Source organism: Ranitomeya imitator, chromosome 1, assembly GCF_032444005.1.
Source record: "Ranitomeya imitator isolate aRanImi1 chromosome 1, aRanImi1.pri, whole genome shotgun sequence".
Lineage (NCBI taxonomy): Eukaryota > Metazoa > Chordata > Amphibia > Anura > Dendrobatidae > Ranitomeya > Ranitomeya imitator.
In genome coordinates, this window is record NC_091282.1 from 434211261 (window position 1) to 434236039 (window position 24779).

Here is a 24779-nt window from a genome sequence, read left to right on the forward strand (position 1 = left end):
GCTCGGGCTAAGCCTTGCTGTTCTCGGGCCAGTGGATTGTTGTCACCTTTGCCTATCCCGAAGAGGCCTTGGACGCACATTTCCATGGACTTTATTTCGGATCTCCCTGTCTCTCAAAAAATGTCCGTCATCTGGGTTGTGTGTGACCGCTTTTCTAAGATGGTTCATCTGGTACCCTTGCCTAAGTTACCTTCCTCCTCTGAGTTGGTCCCTCTGTTTTTTCAGAACGTGGTTCGTTTGCATGGGATTCCGGAGAACATCGTTTCTGACAGGGGATCCCAGTTTGTGTCTAGATTTTGGCAGACGTTCTGTGCTAAGATGGGCATTGATTTGTCCTTTTCGTCTGCATTCCATCCTCAGACGAATGGCCAGATGGAACGAACTAATCAGACCTTGGAAACTTATTTAAGGTGTTTTGTTTCTGCTGATCAAGATGACTGGGTTACCTTTTTGCCGCTTGCCGAATTTGCCCTTAATAATCGGGCTAGTTCTGCTACCTTGGTTTCTCCTTTCTTTTGTAATTCGGGGTTTCATCCTCGTTTTTCCTCTGGTCAGGTGGAGCCTTCTGATTGTCCTGGAGTGGACATGGTGGTGGATAGGTTGCATCAGATTTGGAGTCATGTGGTGGACAATTTGAAGTTGTCCCAGGAGAGGGCTCAGCAGTTTGCTAATCACCGTCGCCGCGTGGGTCCTCGACTTCGTGTTGGGGACTTGGTGTGGTTGTCTTCTCGTTTTGTTCCTATGAAGGTCTCTTCTCCTAAGTTCAAGCCTCGGTTCATCGGTCCCTATAGGATCTTGGAAATTCTTAACCCTGTGTCGTTTCGTTTGGATCTCCCGGCATCGTTTGCTATTCATAATGTGTTCCATCGGTCGTTGTTGCGGAAGTATGAGGTACCTGTTGTTCCTTCGCTTGAGCCTCCTGCTCCGGTGCTGGTGGAGGGAGAATTGGAGTATGTTGTGGAGAAGATCTTGGATTCTCGTGTTTCCAGACGGAAACTCCAATATTTGGTCAAGTGGAAGGGTTATGGTCAGGAGGATAATTCTTGGGTAGTTGCCTCTGATGTTCATGCTGCTGATTTGGTCCGTGCATTTCATAGGGCTCATCCTGGTCGCCCTGGTGGTCCTCGTGAGGGTTCGGTGACCCCTCCTCAAGGGGGGGTACTGTTGTGGATTCTGTTTTTGGGCTCCCTCTGGTGGTTACAGATGGTACTGGGTGACTTGTGTTCTCTGCGGTCTCTGGTGTCCACCTGTTCTATCAGGATATGGGAGTTTCCTATTTAACCTGGCTTTCTTGTCATTTCCTCGCCGGCTATCAATGTAATCAGTGTGTCTTGTTACCTCTGCTTCCCGCTTCTGTATTCTTCAGGACAAGCTAAGTTTTTGATTTTCCTGTTCCACGTTTTGCTTAATTTTTGTCTTAGTCCAGCTTGCAGATATGTGATTCCTTTTTGCTGGTTGCTCTAGTGGGCTGATATTACTCCTCATGTTCCATGAGTTGGAACATGAGTTCAAGTAATTTCAGGATGGTTTTTTGTAGGGTTTTTCGCTGACCGCGCAGTTCACTTTTGTATCCTCTGCTATCTAGTTTTAGCGGGCCTCATTTTGCTGAATCTGTTTTCATAACTACGTATGTGTTTTCCTCTCATTTCACCGTTATTACATGTGGGGGGCTGCTATTTCTGTGGGGTGTTTTTCTGGAGGCAAGAGAGGTCTGTGTTTCTTCTAATAGGGAAAGTTAGTTCTTCGGCTGGCGCGAGACGTCTAGGAATCATCGTAGGCACGTTCCCCGGCTACAGCTAGTTGTGTGTTGAGGTTCAGGATCGCGGTCAGCTCAGTTTCCATCACCCTAGAGCTTGTTTTGTTTTTTGTGCTTGTCCTTTTGTGATCCCCTGCCATTGGGATCATGACAGGTTTCCGTGTAAATCTCTGAAATAAGTAATTCAGATGGAACCCCGTCAGAAAATTCCCTATAATGGGGTAGATGGAGGCAATGTGGATGCCGTCAGGCCTATGATCCAGCGGTGTCCTTCTTTTTATAATTGCATAAAAGCGCGGTCGACTACAATTGTATGTACCTCTGAAAAGGGCACCACTGACAGAGGCCAGATGGAGTCCAGAACAACTCTGCTGTGTCACTATAGTGAATGGCTCTCTCAGAGGTTTCATCTGAATCTCTTTTCAGAGAGGAAGACAAATAGATCTGTAGCACCACCTATTGCAAGCAGCAATCCTAAAAGTCAATAGCAACTCTTTAACGAGCCTTGCAATATGACTAAAGGTACCTTCACACATAACGATATCGTTAACGATATCGTTGCTTTTTGTGACGTAGCAACGATATCGTTAACGAAATCGTTATGTGTAACAGCGACCAACGATCAGGCCCCTGCTGGGAGATCGTTGGCCGCTGGGGAAAGTCCAGAACTTTATTTTGTCACTGGATCTCCCGCTGACATCGCTGAATCGGCGTGTGTGACGCCGATTCAGCGATGTCGTCACTGGTAACCAGGGTAAACATCGGGTTACTAAGCACAGGGCCGCACTTAGTAACCCAATGTTTACCCTGGTTACCGTTGTAAATGTAAAAAAAACAAACACTACATACTTACATTCCCGGTGTCTGGTCAGGTCCCTCGCCTTCAGCTTCCCGCACTGACTGGTGAGCGCCGGCCGGCCGTAAAGCAGAGCACAGCGGTGACGTCACCGCTGTACTTTACGGCCGGCGCTCAGTCAGTGCTGGAAGCTGAAGGCGAGGGACCTGACCAGACAGATATTATTAGCTAAAATACTCAAATGGGGTGACAGATACCCTTTACTATGTGTTAAATTCTAAATTACGACACCCTGTTGGCTGTGCTATAACCCCAGTGTTGGAAAGAATTTCTGATGCAATTCAAGACTTTTCTTCTCTTTAGTTACGGCAAACAAAGATATTCATAATTTCCATGTAATTAGAATATATAACATTTTTTAAACCATACAACTTGTCAGTGGCGTAACTACAAAGTGAGGGGCCCCGATGCGAACTTTCAAATGGGGCCCCCCCCCTGCACCAAAATATTTCCCACCGAAATTCACATTTTCCCTATTCATTTCGCACACTATAGTTGTGTTGCAATGTTGTATAGTCTGACCTAGTACTGCCCTGTAATCGCTGAGAAAAATGATTTTATAACTAACATGTCCCTATAGTAATATGTCCTCCCTCGCTCTAATTCCAAGCGCACTCCCGGCGTTTGAAATCTGTGTGCTGTTTCTTCCTGGTATGACGCTGCAGTGCGTCATTTCCGGACCTGTGCAGTGTGGGAGTGTATTCGGTGTACTGGTCGGCTCCGGAACATGCGCACATTCTGATGCTGGCGAGTACACGCAATACTCCCCCACAGTGCACATGCTGGGCTCTGCCCACAGCCGTGTACAGCCCGTACACACATGGCTTCGCTCCGAGAACCCGTACACACATGTCTCTGCTCCGTACACCTTGTACACACATGGCTCTGCTCCTTACACCTTGTACACACGCGGCTCTGCTCCTTACACCTTGTACGCACGCGGCTCTGCTCCGTACACCTTGTACACATGCGGCTCTGCTCCGTACACCTTGTACACATGCGGCTCCGCTCTGTACACCTTGTACATACGCGGCTCCGCTCCTTACACCTTGTACACACACGGCTCTGCTCCGAGAACCCGTACACACACGGCTCTGCTCCGTACACCTTGTACACACGTGGCTCTGCTCCGTACACCTTGTACACACACGGCTTCGCTCCGAGAACCCGTACACACACGGCTCTGCTCCGTACACCTTGTACACACGCGGCTCTGCTCCGTACACCTTGTACACACGCGGCTCTGCTCCGTACACCTTGTACACACGCGGCTCTGCTCCGTACACCTTGTACACACGCGGCTCTGCTCCGTACACCTTGTACACACACGGCTTCGCTCAGAGAACCCGTACACACACGGCTCTGCTCCGTACACCTTGTACACACGTGGCTCTGCTCCGTACACCTTGTACACACACGGCTTCGCTCCGAGAACCCGTACACACACGGCTCTGCTCCGTACACCTTGTACACACGCGGCTCTGCTCCGTACACCTTGTACACACGCGGCTCTGCTCCATACACCTTGTACACACGCGGCTCTGCTCCGTACACCTTGTACACACGCGGCTCTGCTCCGTACACCTTGTACACACGTGGCTCCGCTCCTTACACCTTGTACACACGCAGCTCCGCCCCATACACCTCACACACACGCTTCTCCGCTCCGTCCACCCCGTCCACATGCGGCTCCGCTCTATACACCTCTTAAACACGCAGCACCACTCCATACACCCCATACATACACGAATCCGCACAACTCTTTCACTCTCAGCTCAGCTTTGTAGACCTCGTACACACCTGACTCCGCTCCGTACACCTCGCTCCACTACGCACATACACGGCTCCGCTCTTTACACCTTGTACACACACGGCTCTGTTACATAAACATCCCCTCATTCAGCACCATGACAATCAAGCACAGCAGAGTCCTGCATAGTGCATACACTGAGGCCACTGATCATGTGACCCCTGACTCCTCCCCTCCTGTGACCTCATCACAGGTCCTGTGCACATAGAACAGGTAGGTGTGTGTGTGTGTGTGTGTGTGTCAGGTGTAAGCAGCACATCACTCACCAGCTGCTGCCTTCTTCCATCTCTCCAGCTTCAGTCAGTGACAGCCCAGCCGTTCTGCTAGGTCACATGTCCTTCACGGACACGCCCACTCGCCGCACACTGCTGAAAGTCTGGGGAAGCTGTGGGCGTGGCCAGCAGGATGCGTGCGTGACTTGTCTCCTAGTCCTTTGTTTCCCCTGCTACTTGTTTGCTGGACTGCGCGGGCCCTGAAAGCACTGCGGGCCCCGTCGCAGTCGCGACCCCTGCGACCGCAGTTGTTACGCCCCTGCAACTTGTTTTAAACTCATCAATATGTATGGCAGAAAAACTGTTTATTAAAATTTACAAAATGTGAATAACAAAGAATAATTTATAAGATTATAGACTATACTATAATAGATAATTATAGATTACAGAATAATAACTTTTTTTTATATATCACCAACATCTACAGTTAAGAGGTTACATCTACAAACAATATCAAACATTAAAATTGTATACATGAGTCACCAGTTCAAGCAAGAGAACTTCGCAAGTGAACTGGAGAAAAGTCTTGCTACTTACAAATTGCAGTGAGGCAAATGAACACTAACTAAAAACATTCCTAAAATATAACCTTTGGACCCATCTGGACCCGTGGAAGCGTGAACAACGCGAAACGGCCGTGGTCCTGTCTCTCTTGCCTGCATAACCTGCACTTGTCCTGCCCGCACCACCTTGTCCATGTAACTCGTTGAGAAATAAAGGACTAAGGATATTTATCACAAACATTTGAAGTGTTGCTGCCATTTTTTCTTCTCTATGGGATAACCTTTATTTAGCATAAAACAGATATATATATATACTGTATATATATATATACACAAAGGTATATATAGGTATATATATGTGTGAATACACCGCGATTATACCAGCGGTGTCTCGGATATCAGACTTTTAATATCAGGATATTTCACAAAGGGTTACTTTGCTTTTAAAGGATATTATTAATCTTTTACCATTTGTTCCGTTATTGTTTCCAGCATACCTATATATACATTTGTGTATATATATACCGTATATATATCTGTTTTGTACATACCCTTACAAACTTATTGTGGAGGTTTGTTGGTATTGCTGCAGGAATCGGTAATAACAGTGACACTTTGCGCCACCATTCTAAACACTTTATATAGACTTTATTTAGCATAGTTAAAGGGGTTGTCCAAATTCCCCTAGAACAAAGATTGGTTGACACATTTTGCAAAAATATAGAATGCTTTTTTGGCACATACCCTAGCAGGAATTAGTTACCGTATTATCTTCTACCTTTTGACATCTGGATAACTCTATCTCATAAGAAGTTGGATAATACATTCTTTAATAAATATTTAATATGTCTAGGTACTTTACTCAGCAGTAATCAGTCACCATCACCTACAGCTAACATCCCATTGACCAAAAATATAAAGATTTTTCTATAATGTTTGATTACCACCAACTAGTGTGATTTTAAAATTTTCACATTAGCCCTATATTAACTATACTAATTAAAGGTTATATTTTAGGAATCTTTAGTTAGGGTTTATTTGCCTCATGGCAATTTGAAAATAGTAAGAAATTACCCTATGCTGATTTTCTGAACAGATTACAGTGGGAAGAAAGTCTTGGAGACAGGAGTGTGATATTCAGATTATGGAAGATGTTAGTTCTGGATCATTATCAGAATGGAGGGCACAAGGCTATGGTGGTAATTTGAGATGAGAAAGGATGGAGAGCGGTTCAGAATTATTAAGATATTTGTTGGCGAGTAGAACCAGTAGAACGACTGGCACAGGGTGGAGGCTTTCATCTAGTGGCTGGACAGAAATATGAGCCTGGCTGCTGTATTCAGGATAGATTGGAGAGGGAGAAATGTAGTAATAAAGACGTACATATATGCTAGCCACCTTAGGGAGAGACCCAAGTTGGGCTAAATGTAGCGGGACGAAAGAGACCGAAAAGCCCTCTACTTAAAGGAAATACATAGTGGATGCTTTCAGGAAAGCATCCACTATGTATTTCCTTTAAGTAGAGGGCTTTTCGGTCTCTTTCGTCCCGCTACATTTAGCCCAACTTGGGTCTCTCCCTAAGGTGGCTAGCATATATGTATCGCTTGCTCACCGAGCCCCACTCCATACAGCCAACCAATTCCAGCCCTGTGCTGATGAGGGCCTAAAGCCCGAAACACGTGTCCACAGGTAGGAATTGGTTGGCTGTGTAAATTTAGAAACTAATCCGCAGCATTGCACGCTTGGCGGTTCCAAGCGCTGTGGATTAGACAGGGGTGGAAAGAGATGATTTGCATAGCTCCGCCTACTGCAAAGGATTCTGGGTAAACCTGCTATTCTTTGTATTATGCTGCTTGCAAGTACTTTCCGTTTCAGGAAAGCATCCACTATGTAATAAAGACGAGAATGAATCAAACCAACAGGAAAAGGTTTTGCCGCTTAGAAGGTAAGAAAAGTTTGGATTCTGCAGATGTTCTTGAGCTGCAGTTGACAAGAGGAGTATTGGATATAATGCACAAAGGAAGGATCTGAGTCAAATATTACTCAAGATAGTGGACATGCTGCCTGGGAATTACAGTAGCACCCAGGGCAGCATTAGGGGAAGGCAGACTAGGCAGCTGCCTACGGCCCCCGCTCCCCCCAGCCAGTGGCTTGCCACTCATAGAGGCACGCCATGCAGCCACTATGGGGCCCATGAGTAAGGGGGGCCCGGGGTGGCGCCCCTTCCCTGCATTGCGTATTCAACTTATCGGCACCATAGACACTGATACAGTTTAAAGAAAGCAGTGATGGAGGAGAGAGCGTCAGATGACCCTCTGCTTCTGACTCACCAGGTGAGCGATGATGGATATGGATATGTAGGGATATGGGGCACATTATACTATGTGGAGGACTATGGGGTTCATTATACTATATGGAGGCTTATGGGGTGTGTATTATACTAAACATGCAAAATGCTGCCTATTCATCGAGTGGTTATATGGTTTATGCCATAACAAAAATCATTGTTCTCTGCAGCACATCGCTTGATGAAAACTGCAGATAGGCTGCTGATAACATGATACTGTATGGGAATAGATTGATCTAAAAGTAATCGTTCTGTGCCCATCATTCTTTCTCAGTTGGTGTAAAGAGGCCAGGAAACAAGCATATAATGACTTCATTATTGTTGATCACGCTTGTTTGGCCTGAACTCAGCACATGTAAATACAGCCGAAATGTTTCTGTGTGACGGTGCAATATGTGAGCATTTGGGACCCCACTTTAAACTTTTGCCCAGGGCCCCACTTTGTCTAAAACCGACCCTGGTAGCACCATACATAAAGATGGAAATTTCAGGATTAGGTAGGTTAGTAGAGGGAGGAAACACAAGAAGATAAGTTCTGTTTTGGAGACAGACAGGGGCTAGAAGATTGCGGCGTCTGATTTCACAAACTCCTGCACTGTTTAGAATTGCTTCATAATTTAATGAAACAGTGTAGTTTTTTCCTTGCTTGCAGTGCAAGGGTTAATCAGTTCAGTTGGTCTTCTGGAGCTCTCCAACCTGAATTGTCCTAGCTGTTTAGTGTGGGTCACTACTATATATGCTCACCACTGGCACTTGGGAATTGTCAGTGATAGTTCTTACTACCTGGTTAGGAGTTGGAGGTTAATTTCGTGTTTGGAGTAGGTGTTTAGAGAGTTGTTCAGGAGATTGTTGCGTGGAGTTTGTTTGTGTGTTCATCCTCATTTTCTCCTATTTTGGTTTCAACTTGGTATACCTCCCCTATGTTCCACTCTGTTTGGTGAGTGTATTTTGTATGATTGTAGTTTTCATTTATCTCTGTTCGTTTTCCCTTGCTTGTCTGGGTACTGTTATCCTATACACTTCGGCCTCACACCTGCCTGGGTGGGGGAGGGAACTTGACCCCGGTGTCTCCACCTTCAGGAGTAATCCGGGGGACAGAGATAGACTAGGGCCCCACTATGTGACAGATTCAGTCTAAAATTAATTGTAAAGTGCTGCAGAATATGTTGGTGCTATATAAATAAAATTAGTATTGCTATATAAATAAAATTATTTATTATTAAGATAAAGAGAGATAACTCTCTGAAAAAATATCAAATATCCCTCCACTAGAAGATTCACTGACAAAGGATAAAACTAAACTTTATTCAATCCAATTAAAACTATACCCACAATTCACCCCCTGAAGGTTAGTCAGAAGCTGACTAATAGAAAACATAAACCCCACATCTCAGTGTATAGGGTGAGGTGTCAGTACACACTCACTCTTAAAGCCTCTCATCTCTATGTGTTTCGTCATCCTCACCAAAGACGACTCATCAGGAGACCTTATTAAAGACTAGATGGTGGCCCGATTCTAACGCATCGGGTATTCTAGAATATGCATGTCCACGTAGTATATTGCCCAGCTACGTAGTATATTGCCCAGCCACGTAGTATATTGCCCAGCCACATAGTATATTGCCCAGCCACGTAGTATATTGCCCAGCCACGCAGTATATTGCACAGCGACGGAGTATACAGCACAGAGCCATGTAGTATACAGACTTAAAATAAAAAATAAACATATACTCACCCTCCGTTGAAATCCTGGCCCTGTGTGTGGTGCACGCAGCAGCTTCCGGTCCCAGGGTTGGTATGGGCACAGGACCTGTGATGACGTCGCGGTCACATGACTGATGTCATAGCAGGTCTTTCTCTCAGGACCTGTGATGACGTCGCGGACACATGACCTTGGCGTCATGGCAGGTCCTTGTTGCATACCATCCCTGCCACCGGAACCTGCCGCTTGCATGGAGCGGTCACCGGAGCGTCGCGAGGAGCGGGAAAGGCGCCGGAATGTGAGTATATGATGATTTTTTTATTTTTTATTATTTTTAACATTAGATCTTTTTACTATTGAGGCTGCATAGGCAGCATTAATAGTAAAAAAGTTGGTCACACAGGGTTAATAGCAGCGTCCATTAGCGCTGCCATTAACCCTGTGTGAGCGCTGACTGGAGGGGAGTACGGAGTGGACACTGACTGCGGGGAGGAAGGAGCGGCCATGTTGCCGCGAGACTGCACCCGTCGCTGATTGGTCGTGGCAATGGTCGTGGGCGTTTTGCCACGACCAATCAGCGACTTGGATTCCATGACAGACAGAGGCCACGGCCAATGAATATCCGTGACAGACAGAAAGACGGAAGTGACCCTTAGACAATTATATAGATTACCCTATATTCCAAAGAGACTAGACAACCCCCCCTAAAAAATATATCCTGTTATCCGAAAACAGCAAACTATATATGGGCTGAACCCAGACTTCAAGCTCTATACTCCATAGGCTCATAAGTAACTTCAATGGCGGTCAGACAACAATAAATAACGTGTGAAGATACCAGTATAGTTATCGTTTTTCCTATAAGGACTGACTTATTTAATATAGCAGCTGTGAATTATTAGTGCAGACCAACTGTCCTTTAGTAATCTCACTTTTCAGACAGCCCACTAAATGCAATTCAAGGAACACTTGACTGCTTATAAAATCATTTTATATTCATATTAAATGATTACACCAATCTCCCAAACATTATAATTGCACATATTCGTAGTCTATACTGAGATATTCCACTCATTCTCTAAGTAACTGCAGCATGGCTATTAGATAGAAGCTGCTAATGATATACTGTACATATATCATGCCATCACTAGGTTTAAATCATTATGTCAATTTGTTTCAGAGACCATTCATGGTTCAGAACTATTAGCAATTCCGGTCATAAAGATATTTTGCTTGTATGTAATGACCCCCTGCTATAGCTGACATTGATTACTAACATTCCTAGAGTGATAACATTTCCCTAACGAGCACTGTACACGTGCATCCATATCAAAGGTTGTATAGTTAGTGGCGCCGACAGGACGCCGGACATTAAAGAACATAGCCACACCCCCTTAGTGACGTCACACTCAGATACAGATGTGATAGGTCACACATACACTGATCACACCATAGAGCCGGGTCCACACCTCTGTGACGTCATGTTAGGAGTCCGCCGTAACACCTAATAAAAAACAGAGTTCTCCCAGTAGGTGTGCACCTTGTAGTTTCTAAACAGACATAAATTACCTAAAAGAGGAGCTGTTCAGCAACACAGTAAGCAACAGTGTATACGTTTTCTATTAGTCACCTTCTGACTAACCTTCAGGGAGTGAATTTTGGGTATAGTTATAATTGGATTGAATAAAGTTTAGCTTTTTCCTTTGTCAGTGAATCTCCTAAGATAAAGAGAGAACACGATGTTAGAGAAAGCTGACAGACAGTTACTGGTATTATGTAGTAGTGCAGTCATGTCAGGAGAATAAATATATTATTGGGTAACACCAGCATAGACATGGGGCGTGGTTTGCAGGGGACAGGAGCGGACATGCTTCTGCATAGCTCCTGATAATCCCCTATTTTTAGATACTTCAGCTTACTTATTTGGGGTATATTTGGTCCTAAAACCTGTAAGGATATGCCTGGACTGAGAAATAATAAGATAAAAGATGATACATCAAAAAAATTTCATTTGCCAAGACGGAGAGGTACCGGAGGGAAGCCTAATGGAGGCCTGTATCCCCCCTCATAAATTGGATCACTGCCAAAACCCAACAGTATCAAAGCCTTATAGATCTAAGAAGACCTGTTGGACATCTGTAATAAAGACTCCTGCTATAAAGGTGGAAGGGAGGGCTGCAAAGCAGGGAAGCCTTCAAAGGATTTCCATTCTGGCAGGATAATGAGAGAATCCTCAGAGGCTCATCATATACAGCAGGTCCCAGAGGGGAAGGTTATCTTGTTTACACAAAATGAAGGAAAACAGAGAAAGGTTCTCAGGAATGACACTTCTCGCCGACCATCTGAGCATAAGCAGAATACCAATACTTAAATCCAAAATTCCTCATCAACCACCTAATATATTGAGCTATAACACTACTAAAGGACACATGACTAAACTACAGTTAAACGGGGCCAAACGTCTTCCTAATGGGAATGATGTAAGTTTGCAACTTGGTTATTTACCAGGAGAAGATACCCTTTCTAATTCCATACATATTACCAGACACTACAATTTGGAGATAATTAAAGGGATGTTTCCCAATGTAACTTCCTGCTCTCCTAAATATGCTAAAGAAACAATAACTACCTTCTCCAAAGACGAATATATTTTATCTCTTAAAGATTTAGAAAATAATTTGGATCAATCAAACTTATTGGGACATTTAGAGAGAATTCACTCTGAGGAATTTTTTGAAGAGATGGATTTTGGTTATATAGGTGGTTATTCATCCGACGACATGGATCCCGATGATATCTCATCCTTATATTCATATTCATTTCCTTCCTCAGAAGATTCAAAAAGTTGTGAAAATTCCAAAACCATAAGAGAATTTCCACAAAAAAATGATTCTGGAAAATTGATACAAAGAGAGCCGGTATATACCGGCACTGAGGATCATCCATCAGAAAATTTCATGATTAACATGTGCAAGGCCCTTTTATTATCGGTGAATATTCTAAGAAAGATTCTAATAAATATGACAACTCAAAAATATCTTCTGAAAGCGAAACAGAATTAGTTGATTCTATGCATTTGAATATAGCTAAGGCATCCGAGACTTTCATCAAGAAACTTTTTAAAGATACTTTTTCGCACATAGCTGATGCTACACTCTCAAATATTAAAGGGGCATCTAACAGATATTCCGATGTCACAGTAAGAATTCCTCATACAAAATTTATGAGACTTCACACACTAAAGGAATGCAGGATCTCCCTACAATCTCAGATTCATTGGAAAACTTCCAGAAGAACATTCCTTCCTTCAGAAACAGTCTAGCTAATTTGGAAGACTTCAAAAGGAAAAACGCTGTGAAGATCAGAGAGATTCCGAAGTCGGTCCAAAACTTCCAGTTAAGGGATTACATTTCTTCGCTAATTTCTCATCTAATTCCTAACGCCAAAGGGGAAAACTTAATTGAAAAGGCCTTTAGAGTACGCAGGCCATCTGCTCTTCCATCTGATGCTGCTACAGATGTTATTGTCTCATTTTACCCCAACTGGGTAAGAAACACACTACTGGGTATATCAAAAGAGCCAAGATTCCACTCTTCTCCGTATAGTCATTTAACCTTTTTTAAAGACCTATCTAAAGAAACTCTGCAAAAGCGGAAATTATTTCAATCCACTACACGTGAGCTTCTAAAAGCCAGAATACCCTACAACTCAGTTCTCTACGCTTCAAATTAAATTCGCATCTAAACTGATTACTATTTCTTCTCCAATGGAAGGAGTTGACTTCCTTAAATGTGCCGGCATAGTTTCCTCCGTGTGCTCTCCTGGTCTAATTCTATGTCCAAATCAAACCTATGTCCCAAGTGAAAAGTACTAAAATCAACATTTATTGAAGTTGGTAACTTTATTATTCAAGTTCCTAGAAAAGCGGTTTTCCATTTATTCCTCAATTGTGGCTTGTACAGTTGTGGCCAAAAGTATTGACACCCCTGCAATTCTGTCAGATAATACTCAGTTTCTTCCTGAAAATGATTGCAAACACAAATTCTTTGTTATTATTACCTTCATTTAATTTGTCTTAAATGAAAACACACAAAAAGAATTGTCCTAAAGCCAAATTGGATATAATTCCACACCAAACATAAAAAAGGGGTGGACAAAATTATTGGCACTGTTCGAAAAATCATGTGATGCTTCTCTAATTTGTGTAATTAACAACACCTGTAACTTACCTGTGGCATCTAACAGGTGTTGGCAATAACTAAATCACACTTGCAGCCAATTGACATGGATTAAGGTTGACTCAACCTCTGTCCTGTGTCCTTGTGTGTACCACATTGAGCATGGAGAAAAGAAAGAAGACCGAAGAACTGTCTGCGGACTTGAGAAACCAAATTGTGAGGAAGCATGAGCAATCTCAAGGCTACAAGTCCATCTCCAAAGACCTGAATGTTCCTGTGTCTACCGTGCGCAGTGTCATCAAGAAGTTTAAAGCCCATGGCACCGTGGCTAACCTCCCTAGATGTGGACGGAAAAGAAAAATTGACAGGAGATTTCAATGCAAGATTGTGCAGATGTTGGATAAAGAACCTCAACTAACATCCAAACAAGTTCAAGCTGCCTTGCAGTCTGAGGGTACAATGGTGTCAACCCGTACTTTCCGTCGGCGTCTGAATGAATAGGGACTGTATGGTAGGAGACCCAGGAAGACCCCACTTCTTACCCCAAGACATAAAAAAGCGAGGCTGTAGTTTGCCAAAACTTGCCTGAAAAAGCCTAAAACGTTTTGGAAGAATGTTCTCTGGTCAGATGAGACAAAAGTAGAGCTTTTTGGCCAAAGGCATCAACATAGAGTTTACAGGAGAAAAAAAGAGGCTTTCAAAGAAAAGAGCACGGTCCCTACAGTCAAACATGGTCGAGGTTCCCTGACGCTATGGGGATGCTTTGCTGCCTCTGGCACTGGACTGCTTGACCGTGTGCATGGCATTATGAAGTTTGAAGACTACCAACAAATTTTGCAGCATAATGTAGGGCCCAGTGTGAGAAAGCTGGGTCTCCCTCAGAGGTCATGGGTCTTCCAGCAGGACAATGACCCAAAACACATTTCAAAAAGCACTAGAAAATGGTTTGAGAGAAAGCACTGGAGACTTCTAAGGTGGCCAGCAATGAGTCCAGACCTGAATCCCATAGAACACCTGTGGAGAGATCTAAAAATGGCAGTTTGGAGAAGGCACCCTTCAAATATCAGGGAACTGGAGCAGTTTGCCAAAGAAGAATGGTCTAAAATTCCAGCAGAGCATTGTAAGAAACTCATTGATGGTTACCGGAAGCGGTTGTTCGCAGTTATTTTGGCTAAAGGTTGTGCAACCAAGTATTAGGCTGAGGGTGCCAATACTTTTGTCTGGCCCATTTTTGGAGTTTTGTGTAAAATGATCAATGTTTTGCTTTTTGCTTCATTCTCTTTTGTGTTTTTTCATTTAAGACAAATTAAATGAAGATAATAATACCAAAGAATTTGTGATTGCAATCATTTTCAGGAAGAAACTGAGTATTATCTGACAGAATTGCAGGGGTGTCAATACTTTTGGCCACAACTGTAAGAGGAAATGAGGGTGGTGAAGTAGGGTTGTTAGGTAAGGTGAGAAGCAGGGCTGTAGGTTTAAAGAAAAAACTTATAGTTTAGGAAATCTGCTGCCATGTTCTTCACATTTGGCACACCTAGAAAAAAGCTGAAGAAAAAGTGTTTGCAGCGTGTGCTAGGGTTATCTTGGCCTGCAAAAGAAGGTTCTTGGTATAGTGGATGCTGCTTCATCCCGATCACTTAGTAGCAGGGCCGGCGTTAGGGGGAGGCAGAACAGGCAGCTGCCTGGGGCCCCCACTCCCCCACGGGCCCCCAGCTAGCGGCAAGTCACGCAGCCGCTATGGGGCCCCTGTGAGGCAGGGGGGCCCGCCTGCCGCCAGTGCCGACTCCCCCGCCGCATTGAACTATACCAGCGTCTGCCGGTACAGTGCAAAGCAATGATGGAGGAGAGAGTGTCACCTGATGCTCCTTTTCCCATCATTCTCCGCTCTGCCTCTGACACTGCAGGTGCGCGTCATCACGCACTCACTGTGTGCGCCGACACGGGAGCAGCGCGGGCACGAGGAGCGGTGAGGAGCTTGTGTTTTTTTTTCTGGACTGTGGGGCTATTCTCGGGAGGGGAGGGAAGGAGGGATGTGGGCTGTTCTACTGTGTGGGCAGTGCTGTATACTACTGTGTGGGCTGTGCTGTATACTACTGTGTGGGCAGTGCTGTATACTACTGTGTGGGCAGTGCTGTATATTACTGTGTGGGCAGTGCTGTATACTACTGTGTGGGCTGTGCTGTATACTACTGTGTGGGCACTGCTGTATACTACTGTGTGGGCAGTGCTGTATACTACTGTGTGGGCAGTGCTGTATACTACTGTGTGGGCAGTGCTGTATACTACTTTGTGGGCAGTGCTGTATACTACTGTGTGGGCAGTGCTGTATATTACTGTGTGGGCAGTTCTGTATACTACTGTGTGGGCTGTGCAGTATAGATGTAGATGTGCTGCTGATAACATGATACTGTATGGTGATCTGTTAGTGATCGTTCTGTCCCCATCATTCTTTCTCAGACGGTGGAAAGAGGCCGGGAAACAAGCGTCCAGCGACTTCAGTATTGTCGATCACACTCGTTTAGAAGCCCGAGATCAGCGCATGTAAATAGAACCGAAATGCTTCTGTGTGATGTGCACAAATGTGTTAGCATTTCGGGTCCCCATTTTAAACTTTTCCTAGGGCCCCACTTTGCCTAAAATCGGCCCTGCTTAGTAGAAAACATATATTACTCACCTCTGACTCATTCTGGGAGTGTTCGAATAAAATGTTGAAAAGTAAGAAGGCGGAGGAGCAGGTGGAACAAAATCTTCAATATCTGGCTCCCGATCTTGCTCTTCAGCTTCCTCTACAGAGACTTGGGACTCATCCTTATTACAAAAAAAAAACATCATTAAACCTGAAATTGGGTATATATTTAGGGGTTTGCAAAACTTTTCACCCCATTGGCATTTTTTTTGTTTTGCTACCTCACAACCTAGAATGTCACTATTTTTTTTGAGGGTTTGCATCAGTTCATTGAAAGAATATACCTACAATTGTGAACACCTGGTTTTCTTTTTATTGCGAAATAAACAACAAATAGGCCACTCTTTCATAAATGCCACTTCTATGGAGTGTATGGCATATTCTGGTCATATGGACAGATACTCCAGTCTCTGGCCTGGGGACTCTGAAGCTCCTTTAGGGTTACTTTTGGTCTCTGAGCTGCCTCTCTGATTATTGCCCTCCTTGCCCAGGCTGACAGTTTTGGTGGGCGGCCCTCTCTTGGCAGGTTTGTTGTGGTACCATGTTCTTTTTATTTGATGATAATGGATTTAAATGGTGCTCCGGGTGGTCATCAGAGATTGGGATATTTTTTTTATAATCCAACCCTGACTTGAACTTCTCAACAACTTTGCTAGTGGTGCCTCTTGCTTAATGGTGTTGCAGCCTCCTCAGATGGACTTCATTTCACTAAGCATGCAACTTATCAAGGTACCGTATATACTCGTGTATAAGCTGAGTTTTTCAACACATTTTTTTGTGCTAAAAGGGTCCCTCGGCTTATACACGAGTCACTGTCCCAGAAAGACGGCAGTGAATATTCATTTTTCTTATAGCACGCACAGTTACAGCTGCAGCCATCGGCTTCCAGCAGCGGCCAGGCTAGCACGGGTGCTCACTCATTAAGGTAATGAATATTTACCCCTCTCCACTCCAATAGGCGTGGAGTGAATATTCATTACCTTGATGAGAGGGGACCCCTGATTGCTTGGCCGAAAGAGCGGCTGACACCGGAACGAAATGGAGCGATGGCGTGCAGAGAAGGTAAGTAGTTTTTTTTTTTTTATAGGAGCCATGCATACAAGGATGGGGTCAGGGAGCCATGCATACAAGGATGAGGAGCCATGCATACAAGGATGGGGAGCCATGCATACAAGGACGTGGTCAGGGAGCCATGCAAACAAGAACGGGGAGCCATGCATACAAGGATGGGGAGCCATGCACACAAGGATGGGGATGGGGAGCCATGCAAACAAGGACGGGGATGGGGAGCCATGCATACAAGGACAGGGATGGGGAGCCATGCATACAAGGACAGGGATGGGGAGCCATGTATACAAGGACAGGGATGGGGAGCCATGCATACAAGGACAGAGATGGGGAGCCATGCATACAAGGACAGGGTTGGGGAGCCATGCATACAAGGACAGGGATGAGGGCACAATGCATAACCGGCTTATACTCGAGTCAATAAGTTTTCCAAGTTTTTCGTGGCAAAATTAGGTGCCTCGGCTTATACTCGGGTCGACTTATACACAAGCATATAGTGTAATTGCTTGCACCAGAACTTAGACTATTTAGTGCTGATGTATCCAACACAAATTGAATTACCAAAATATTTAAACACAGGTTGTAATGTAAAAAAATGTAAAAACTAGGTAGAAAGTCAAGGGGGAGGGAGTGGGGTAAATATTTTTGCAATTTACTGTGTATATACAGTATATATATATATACTGTATATATCTACTATATAATTGTCTAAGGGTCACTTCCGTCTTTCTGTCTGTCTGTCCTTCTGTCTGTCTCGGATATTCATTGGTTGCGGCCTCTGTCTGTCATGGAAATCCACGTCGCTGATTGGTCGCGGCAAAACAGCCACGACCAATCAGCGACGGGCACAGTCCGGAAGAAAATGGACGCTTCTTTCTCCCCGCAGTCACTGCCAGGCGCCCGCTCCATACTCCCCTCCAGTCACCGCTCACACAGGGTTAATGCCGGTGGTAATGGATCGTGTTATGCCGCGGGTAACGCACTCCGTCACTGCTGCTATTAACCCTGTGTGTCCCCAACTTTTTACTATTGATGCTGCCTATGCGGCATCAATAGTAAAAAGATTTAATGTTAAAAATAATAATAAAAAAAAAAAATCATTATATACTCACCTTCAGCCACCTTTCCCTCTCCTCGCGACGCTCCGGTAACCGCTCCATGCAAGCGGCAGGTATGCGACAAGGACCTGCCATGACGTCACGTTCATGTGATCGCGACCTCATCACAGGTCCTGCGCGCCTGCACGAGAAGGACATGCCATGCCGTCATATTCATGTAACCGCGACGTCATCACGGGTCCTGCGCTACCAACCCTGGGACCGGAAGCTGCACACAGGCACACAGGCGACATGACAACGGCTCCGTCGGAAGGTGAGTATATGTTTATTTTTTAGTTTTTAACCTGTGACCTGCGTGGCTGAGCAATATACTACGTAGCTGGGCAATATATTCCGTGACTGGCCAATATACTACGTGGCTGGGCAATATACTATGTGGCTCTGTGCTGTATACTACGTCGCTGTGCAATATACATGTCTGTGCTGTATACTACGTCACTGGGCAATATACTACGTAACTGGGCAATATACTACGTGGCTGGGCAATATACTACGTGGCTGGGCAATATACTACGTGGCTGGGCAATATACTACGTAACTGGACAATATACTACGTGACTGGGCAATATACTACATGGCAATGGCAATATACTACGTGGCTGGGCAATATACTACATGGCTGGGCAATATACTACATGACTGGGCAATATACTACGTGGCTGGGCAATATACTATGTGGCTGGGCAATATACTATGTGGCTGCGCAATATACTACGTGGACATGCATCTTCTAGAATACCCGATGCGTTAGAATCGGGCCACCATCTAGTATATATATATATGTATACACTACCATTCAAAAGTTTAGGGTCACCCAGACAATTTTGTCTTTTCCATGAAAACTCATACTTTTATTAATCAAATTAGTTGCCAAATGAATTTAAAATCTAGTTCAGACATTGACAAGGTTTAGTTACTATTAAGGTTGAAGGAAGACTTTAAGTCCATCTAGTTCAACCCACAGCCTAATCTAACATGCCCTAACATGTTGATCCAGAGGAAGGCAAAAAAAAACCATGTGACAAAGAGTAAGCTCCGCATTGGGGAAAAAAATTCCTTCCCGACTCCACATACGGCAATCAGACTAGTACCCTGGATCAACACCCTATCAAGGAATCTAGTATATATAACCTGTAACATTATACTTTTCAAGAAAGGCATCCAGTCCCCTCTTAAATTTAAGTATTGAATCACTCATTACAACATCATACGGCAGAGAGTTCCATAGTCTCACTGCTCTTACAGTAAAGAATCCGCGTCTGTTATTATGCTTAAACCTTCTTTCCTCCAGACGTAGAGGATGCCTCCTTGTCCCTGTCTCAGGTCTATGATTAAAAAGATCATCATAAAGGTCTTTGTGCTGTCCCCTCATATATTTATACATTAAAATAAGCTCACCCCTTAGCCTTTGTTTTTCCAAACTAAATAGCCCCAAGTGTAACCTATCTTGGTATTGCAGACCCCCCAGTCCTCTAATAACCTTGGTCGCTCTTCTCTGCACCCGCTCTAGTTCAGCTATGTCTTTCTTATACACCGGAGACCAGAACTGTGCACAGTATTCTAAGTGTGGTCGAACTAGTGACTTGTATAGAGGTAAAATTATGTTCTCCTTATGAGCATCTATGCCTCTTTTAATGTATCCCATTATTTTATTTGCCTTTGTAGAGCAGCCTGATACTGGCCACTAAATGTGAATGTCATCCACCCATACTCCCAGGTCTTTTTCATTGACGGTTTTGCCCAGAGTTTTAGAATTAAGCACATAGTTATACATCTTATTACTTGTACCCAAGTGCATGACCTTACATTTATCCCCATTAAAGCTCATTTGCCATTTATCAGCCCAAGCTTCTAGTTTACATAAATCATCCTGTAATATAAAATTGTCCTCCTCTGTATTGATTACCCTGCAGAATTTAGTGTCATCTGCAAATATTGAAATTCTACTCTGTATGCCCCCTACAAGGTCAAGGTCATTAATAAATATGTTAAAAAGAGAGAGCCCAGAGAGAGCAGTCGCACATCGCAAGAGCTCCTGCTCTGAGACTGCTTTCCACAGAGATTTTTTTGGCCCCATCGAGCTCAAAGTCTCCTCTGACCGGCAAAGGAGGGCTGCGATCGCCCTGAGACCATCTGGAGGGCAGGGAGAACTCTCTGCCCCAGCACAAGTCCAGCTTTTCCCCCCGGAGGGACGGGGAAGCGGCACAGACGCCGCCATCTTAGAAACCACACAGGCTGGGAACACGCGAGCTGCTGGGACGCCGGGAAGGTACACTCCACCCCCCTTCCCCGGCCACTATACCTTCTCCCTGACTCTTTGCTCCCTGCTGGGCTGACAGCCGCTGGCCGGCGCCTCCGCGCTCCGGTGCGCTCCGGATTCCTTTGAGTGGCGCGGACCTGCACACCACTGAGCTCCGGCCGCTGCCCCCTGTTGGTGCGGCCGGTCGGAGGAGAGGTTGCGCTCACTGGAGAGGGTGCTGAGTGGGTTGCCAGCTGCGGCGCTCTGTCCCTCGGCCGCTCCGGTGGATCGGTGTCTGTGGGGGTGAGACTCTGCCGGCGGTAGAGATCCTGGGATTTCCCGCCACTCCCGGCGCCATCTTGTTGCCCCTGCAAGGGGCTGGAGTGCCTGTGTGTGTGCGCCGCTGGCAATCTGTGCCCACCTCTCCTTTGTGGCGCGGCGCTGCGTCCCTGCTGCTGTCCCATACTCACCAGCTTCTGGGTCTCGCTGGAGGAGGCTTAAAGCAACGCTAACACCCTGTAAAAAGACACACATTTACATAGCCCCCTGTGGCACCTGCTTCCCCCCTGAGACCCATAATGGAATAATGGAATAACACAGTAACCCTTTGGCTGCCCAGAGCTAAAAACAGTTGCACTATAGACTTACGCACGCATCTCGGAGGGGGCTTGCTGATGGGGGGCCACGGCTAATGTGGTGATGGCTGCACCCCCATGCTCCCCTAAACACTTATCTGGGATATAATTGATAGCAGCAGACATCTATGGGCAGAAACAAAAAGATCTCTGAAAACCCCATAAGCCTACACAAGGAACCTCTTCCGGAGGATATGAAACGGTTTCTAAATCAGCCGACCCAAACAAGGAGCACGAGATCAACAATGTCGCAAGCCTCACATAAAAGCAACTCTTCTTCGGGAGAGTCTCAGGCTCCACATGTTTCTCCCAAAAAATCAACAGATATCAATAAGGGAGACAAAGACTTGCCTGAAGACATGAATATAGCTGATCTAAGCAAATATATTAAAGCTCTACCAACAAAAATGGACCTGGAAGGCTTTGCATGCAGGCTTGAGAACTCGTACAAAAAGGAGATACATAATCTACAGAAGGAGTTTACATCACGGATAGAGGATGTAGAAAAGACGCAGGAGGACATCTCACAGGAACTTCAGGCACATAGAGAAATTTTAATGGACCATACTATAAGAATGGAGGAAATGTCTTCTGGCCTTGAGGATCTGGAAAATCGCAACAGGCGTAACAATATTCGCATACGGGGCCTCCCAGAGTCCGTTAGTCCTCAGGACTTAGATCGCACAGTCCAAAAAATATTTCTAGACATCCTGGGTGATTGTGAAGACAGTACCATTGAATTTGATAGGATCCATAGATCTCTTGGTCCCAAACCCACCTCTGATTTACGTCCTAGAGACGTCATTTGTAGGGTGCATTACTTCAGAACCAAGGAATCCATCATGATGGCCTCTAGGAAAAAGGGACCTCTCCAATATGAAGGCCAACCAATTCTACTTCTATCAGACTTATCCAGGCGTACCTTGTTTTTGCGCAAAGCCCTAAAACCCCTGTTAGCAGTTCTTAAGGAAAGAGATATCCCTTATAGATGGGGGTTCCCATTTCAACTAACAGCATTCAAAAACGGGAAAAGCGCATACTTCCGCCGAATTGGAGACCTGGCCAACTTCCTAGGAACATTTGAACTGCCGTTAATAGATCTCCCAGAATGGCCTTCAACCCCAACACTTCCGGATGCTCCCCCAAGGTGGCTCAAGGTTCCTCAGTCCAAGAAAAGGCTCCCTAATGAGGTCCCCTCTGATCCTACATGAAGTCCTTCTCTCTTCTTTTTGTTTTCTACATTTTTCTTTTTACTTGTTTCAATAAGTTCCTGGCAATTATTGTGTTATGTCCAGATGTTCTGCTGCAGTTAGATAGGTTCTATGTTAGTATATTGTTAATAGGCCGATCCCCCTGGCCGGATAGGAGGACATACTGGCGGCCTGCCATGGGGTCTGGCTCAAGTTCTGAACTTTTAAATCTATGGTGTCCCGAATGTTATTAATGTTTTACTACTCTCTGTCAATAAGCGAGACATCTTGACCTTATTAGATATGCTATTAATATCACTATTATTCTGTTTTGCTTGAATATCATATGCATGTAGATTCTTGATCGTAGGACCTATCAAGTTCATGGGGAGGTGGGGGGTCGGTGTTCTCCTCGGCTTCCTTTTTCCATTTGAGGTGCACGGTTCGGGGGTGGGAGGGGAACTATCTCTTCCCTTCTGGTCGCCTCCGCCATACTGATGCGAAACCAGACTCGGTGCGTCAATCTCAACGCACCTTTTCCTATGTTCTTCACATATTTCTACCTTTTTCCTATCCTGTCTTTCTTCCCTCTTTCCCATTGTTTTTCCCCTACCACTCCTGGCTATCCCGTGTCCCGGCGGGTGGGGCGCACGATGTCGCGAGAAACTGTCAAAATTTTAGATTATGGATAAAATAAAACTCTGCTCCTTTAACGTAAAGGGGCTAAATATTCCAGAGAAAAGGAGGCGGATCCTGTTCGATAGTCATAAACAACGGGTCTCTGTGCTACTGCTCCAGGAGACTCACTTCAAAACTGGAGTGATGCCGCATTGTGTCACGAAAAATTATCCCAAATGGTATCACAGCTCTAACCCGTATTCCAAATCAAAAGGTGTTTCAATAGCTTTCCACAAATCCTTCATGCCTGAAATTCTAGATTCTTTAATTGACAAAAATGGCAGATATATCTTCCTACTCATCTCATGGGCAACGTATAAACTTGTAATAGCCAATGTTTATTTTCCAAACCAAGGGCAACAAACTTTTGGAGCTGAATGCAAGAGGCGTCTTGGGGAGTTTGCTGGCTCCTCTCCTGTGATACTTGGAGGCGACTTTAACATTCCAATGGACCCTGCGGTGGACGTCTCTTCAGGTAGGTCCTCCTATTCTTCATCTTCTATCAACAAAATTAGATCCCAATTACGCAGCCTGAGACTAGTAGATGTCTGGAGAGTTCTAAATCCTACAGTCAGGGATTATAGCTTCTTCTCGAAAATCCATAACACATATAGCAGAATAGATTACTTCTTTATTTCACATAGGTTACTGGACTTACAGATAGAGGCGGACGTGGGGTCGATACTGTGGTCGGATCATGCACCTATTTACTTATCTCTTTCACTTCATTCCGCCTTGGGATCGGGATTCTCCTGGCGTTTGAATGAAAATCTGCTCTTAGATCCACTATGTAAATCCGAGATTGAACAGACAATCGCGAATTTCGTGGCCGACCATGGTGGGGACACCACGTCTCCCACTATGAGATGGGAGGCTTTGAAATGTGTAGTGAGGGGCGTTCTCATTTCCCACGGCGCCCGGTTGAAAAAAGAGAGAGCGGCGGAAATAATTACCCTAACAGATCAAATCCACCAATTAGAAAATCAGCATAAACGAGATCTCGACGCCAGTACATTTGCTCGGCTTACTTCAGTTAGGCAGAAATTATTGACTATCATAGATCAAAAGTCCAAGTGTCTCAGGGAGAGACTCAGAAGCCGCTTTTACCAACTCGGCAATAAAAGTGGTAAGCTTTTAGCCAGAGCCCTTAACAAACACTGCCCTAATACCTACATTCCCTTTATCAAAAACAAAGAAGGGAATAAAGTGTTCAACACTAAAGATATCCTTTCCAACTTTAGCAGATATTACGAGTCTCTGTACAATATAACAGGACATTATAAAGATGCACCTCCACAATTTCTTCATAATAAAATTAAATCATACTTGCAGGAACACAAATTGCCCATATTGCCTGAAGGCGACCTAGCCGACCTCGAAAGGGAATTCTCTACAGAAGAGGTTTCCGAAACCATTAATGCCCTAAAACAAGGAAAAAGCCCGGGCCCGGATGGGTTCTCAGCAGGCTTCTATAAATCATTTACTACACCACTGTGCCCACTGTTTCTGGAGGCCTGCAATTTTGTCTCTTCGGGAGGTTCTTTCCCTGCTCAATCACTCGCCGCCCACATTACAGTGCTTCCCAAACCTGGTAAAGATCTTTCTACATGTAATAATTATCGGCCGATTTCTTTGATAAACGTTGATATTAAAATATACGCTAAAATGTTAGCAAATAGATTATGCCCCCTCTTACCTAAACTAATAAACCAGGACCAGGTAGGCTTCGTTCCAGGGC

The 24779-nt window shown here is 44.8% G+C and overlaps 1 protein-coding gene across 1 annotated transcript in view; it reads right to left on the bottom strand.

Moving 5' to 3' along the window:
* The window catches only part of ENTREP1 (endosomal transmembrane epsin interactor 1), a 170666-nt gene that overhangs the window by 34270 nt on the left and 111617 nt on the right, over positions 1 to 24779 (bottom strand). Inside the window, exon 6 of the mRNA XM_069763629.1 lies at positions 16102 to 16235. Within this exon, the coding sequence (XP_069619730.1) occupies positions 16102 to 16235 (134 nt within the window). The remainder of the gene's footprint in view (positions 1 to 16101; positions 16236 to 24779) is intronic.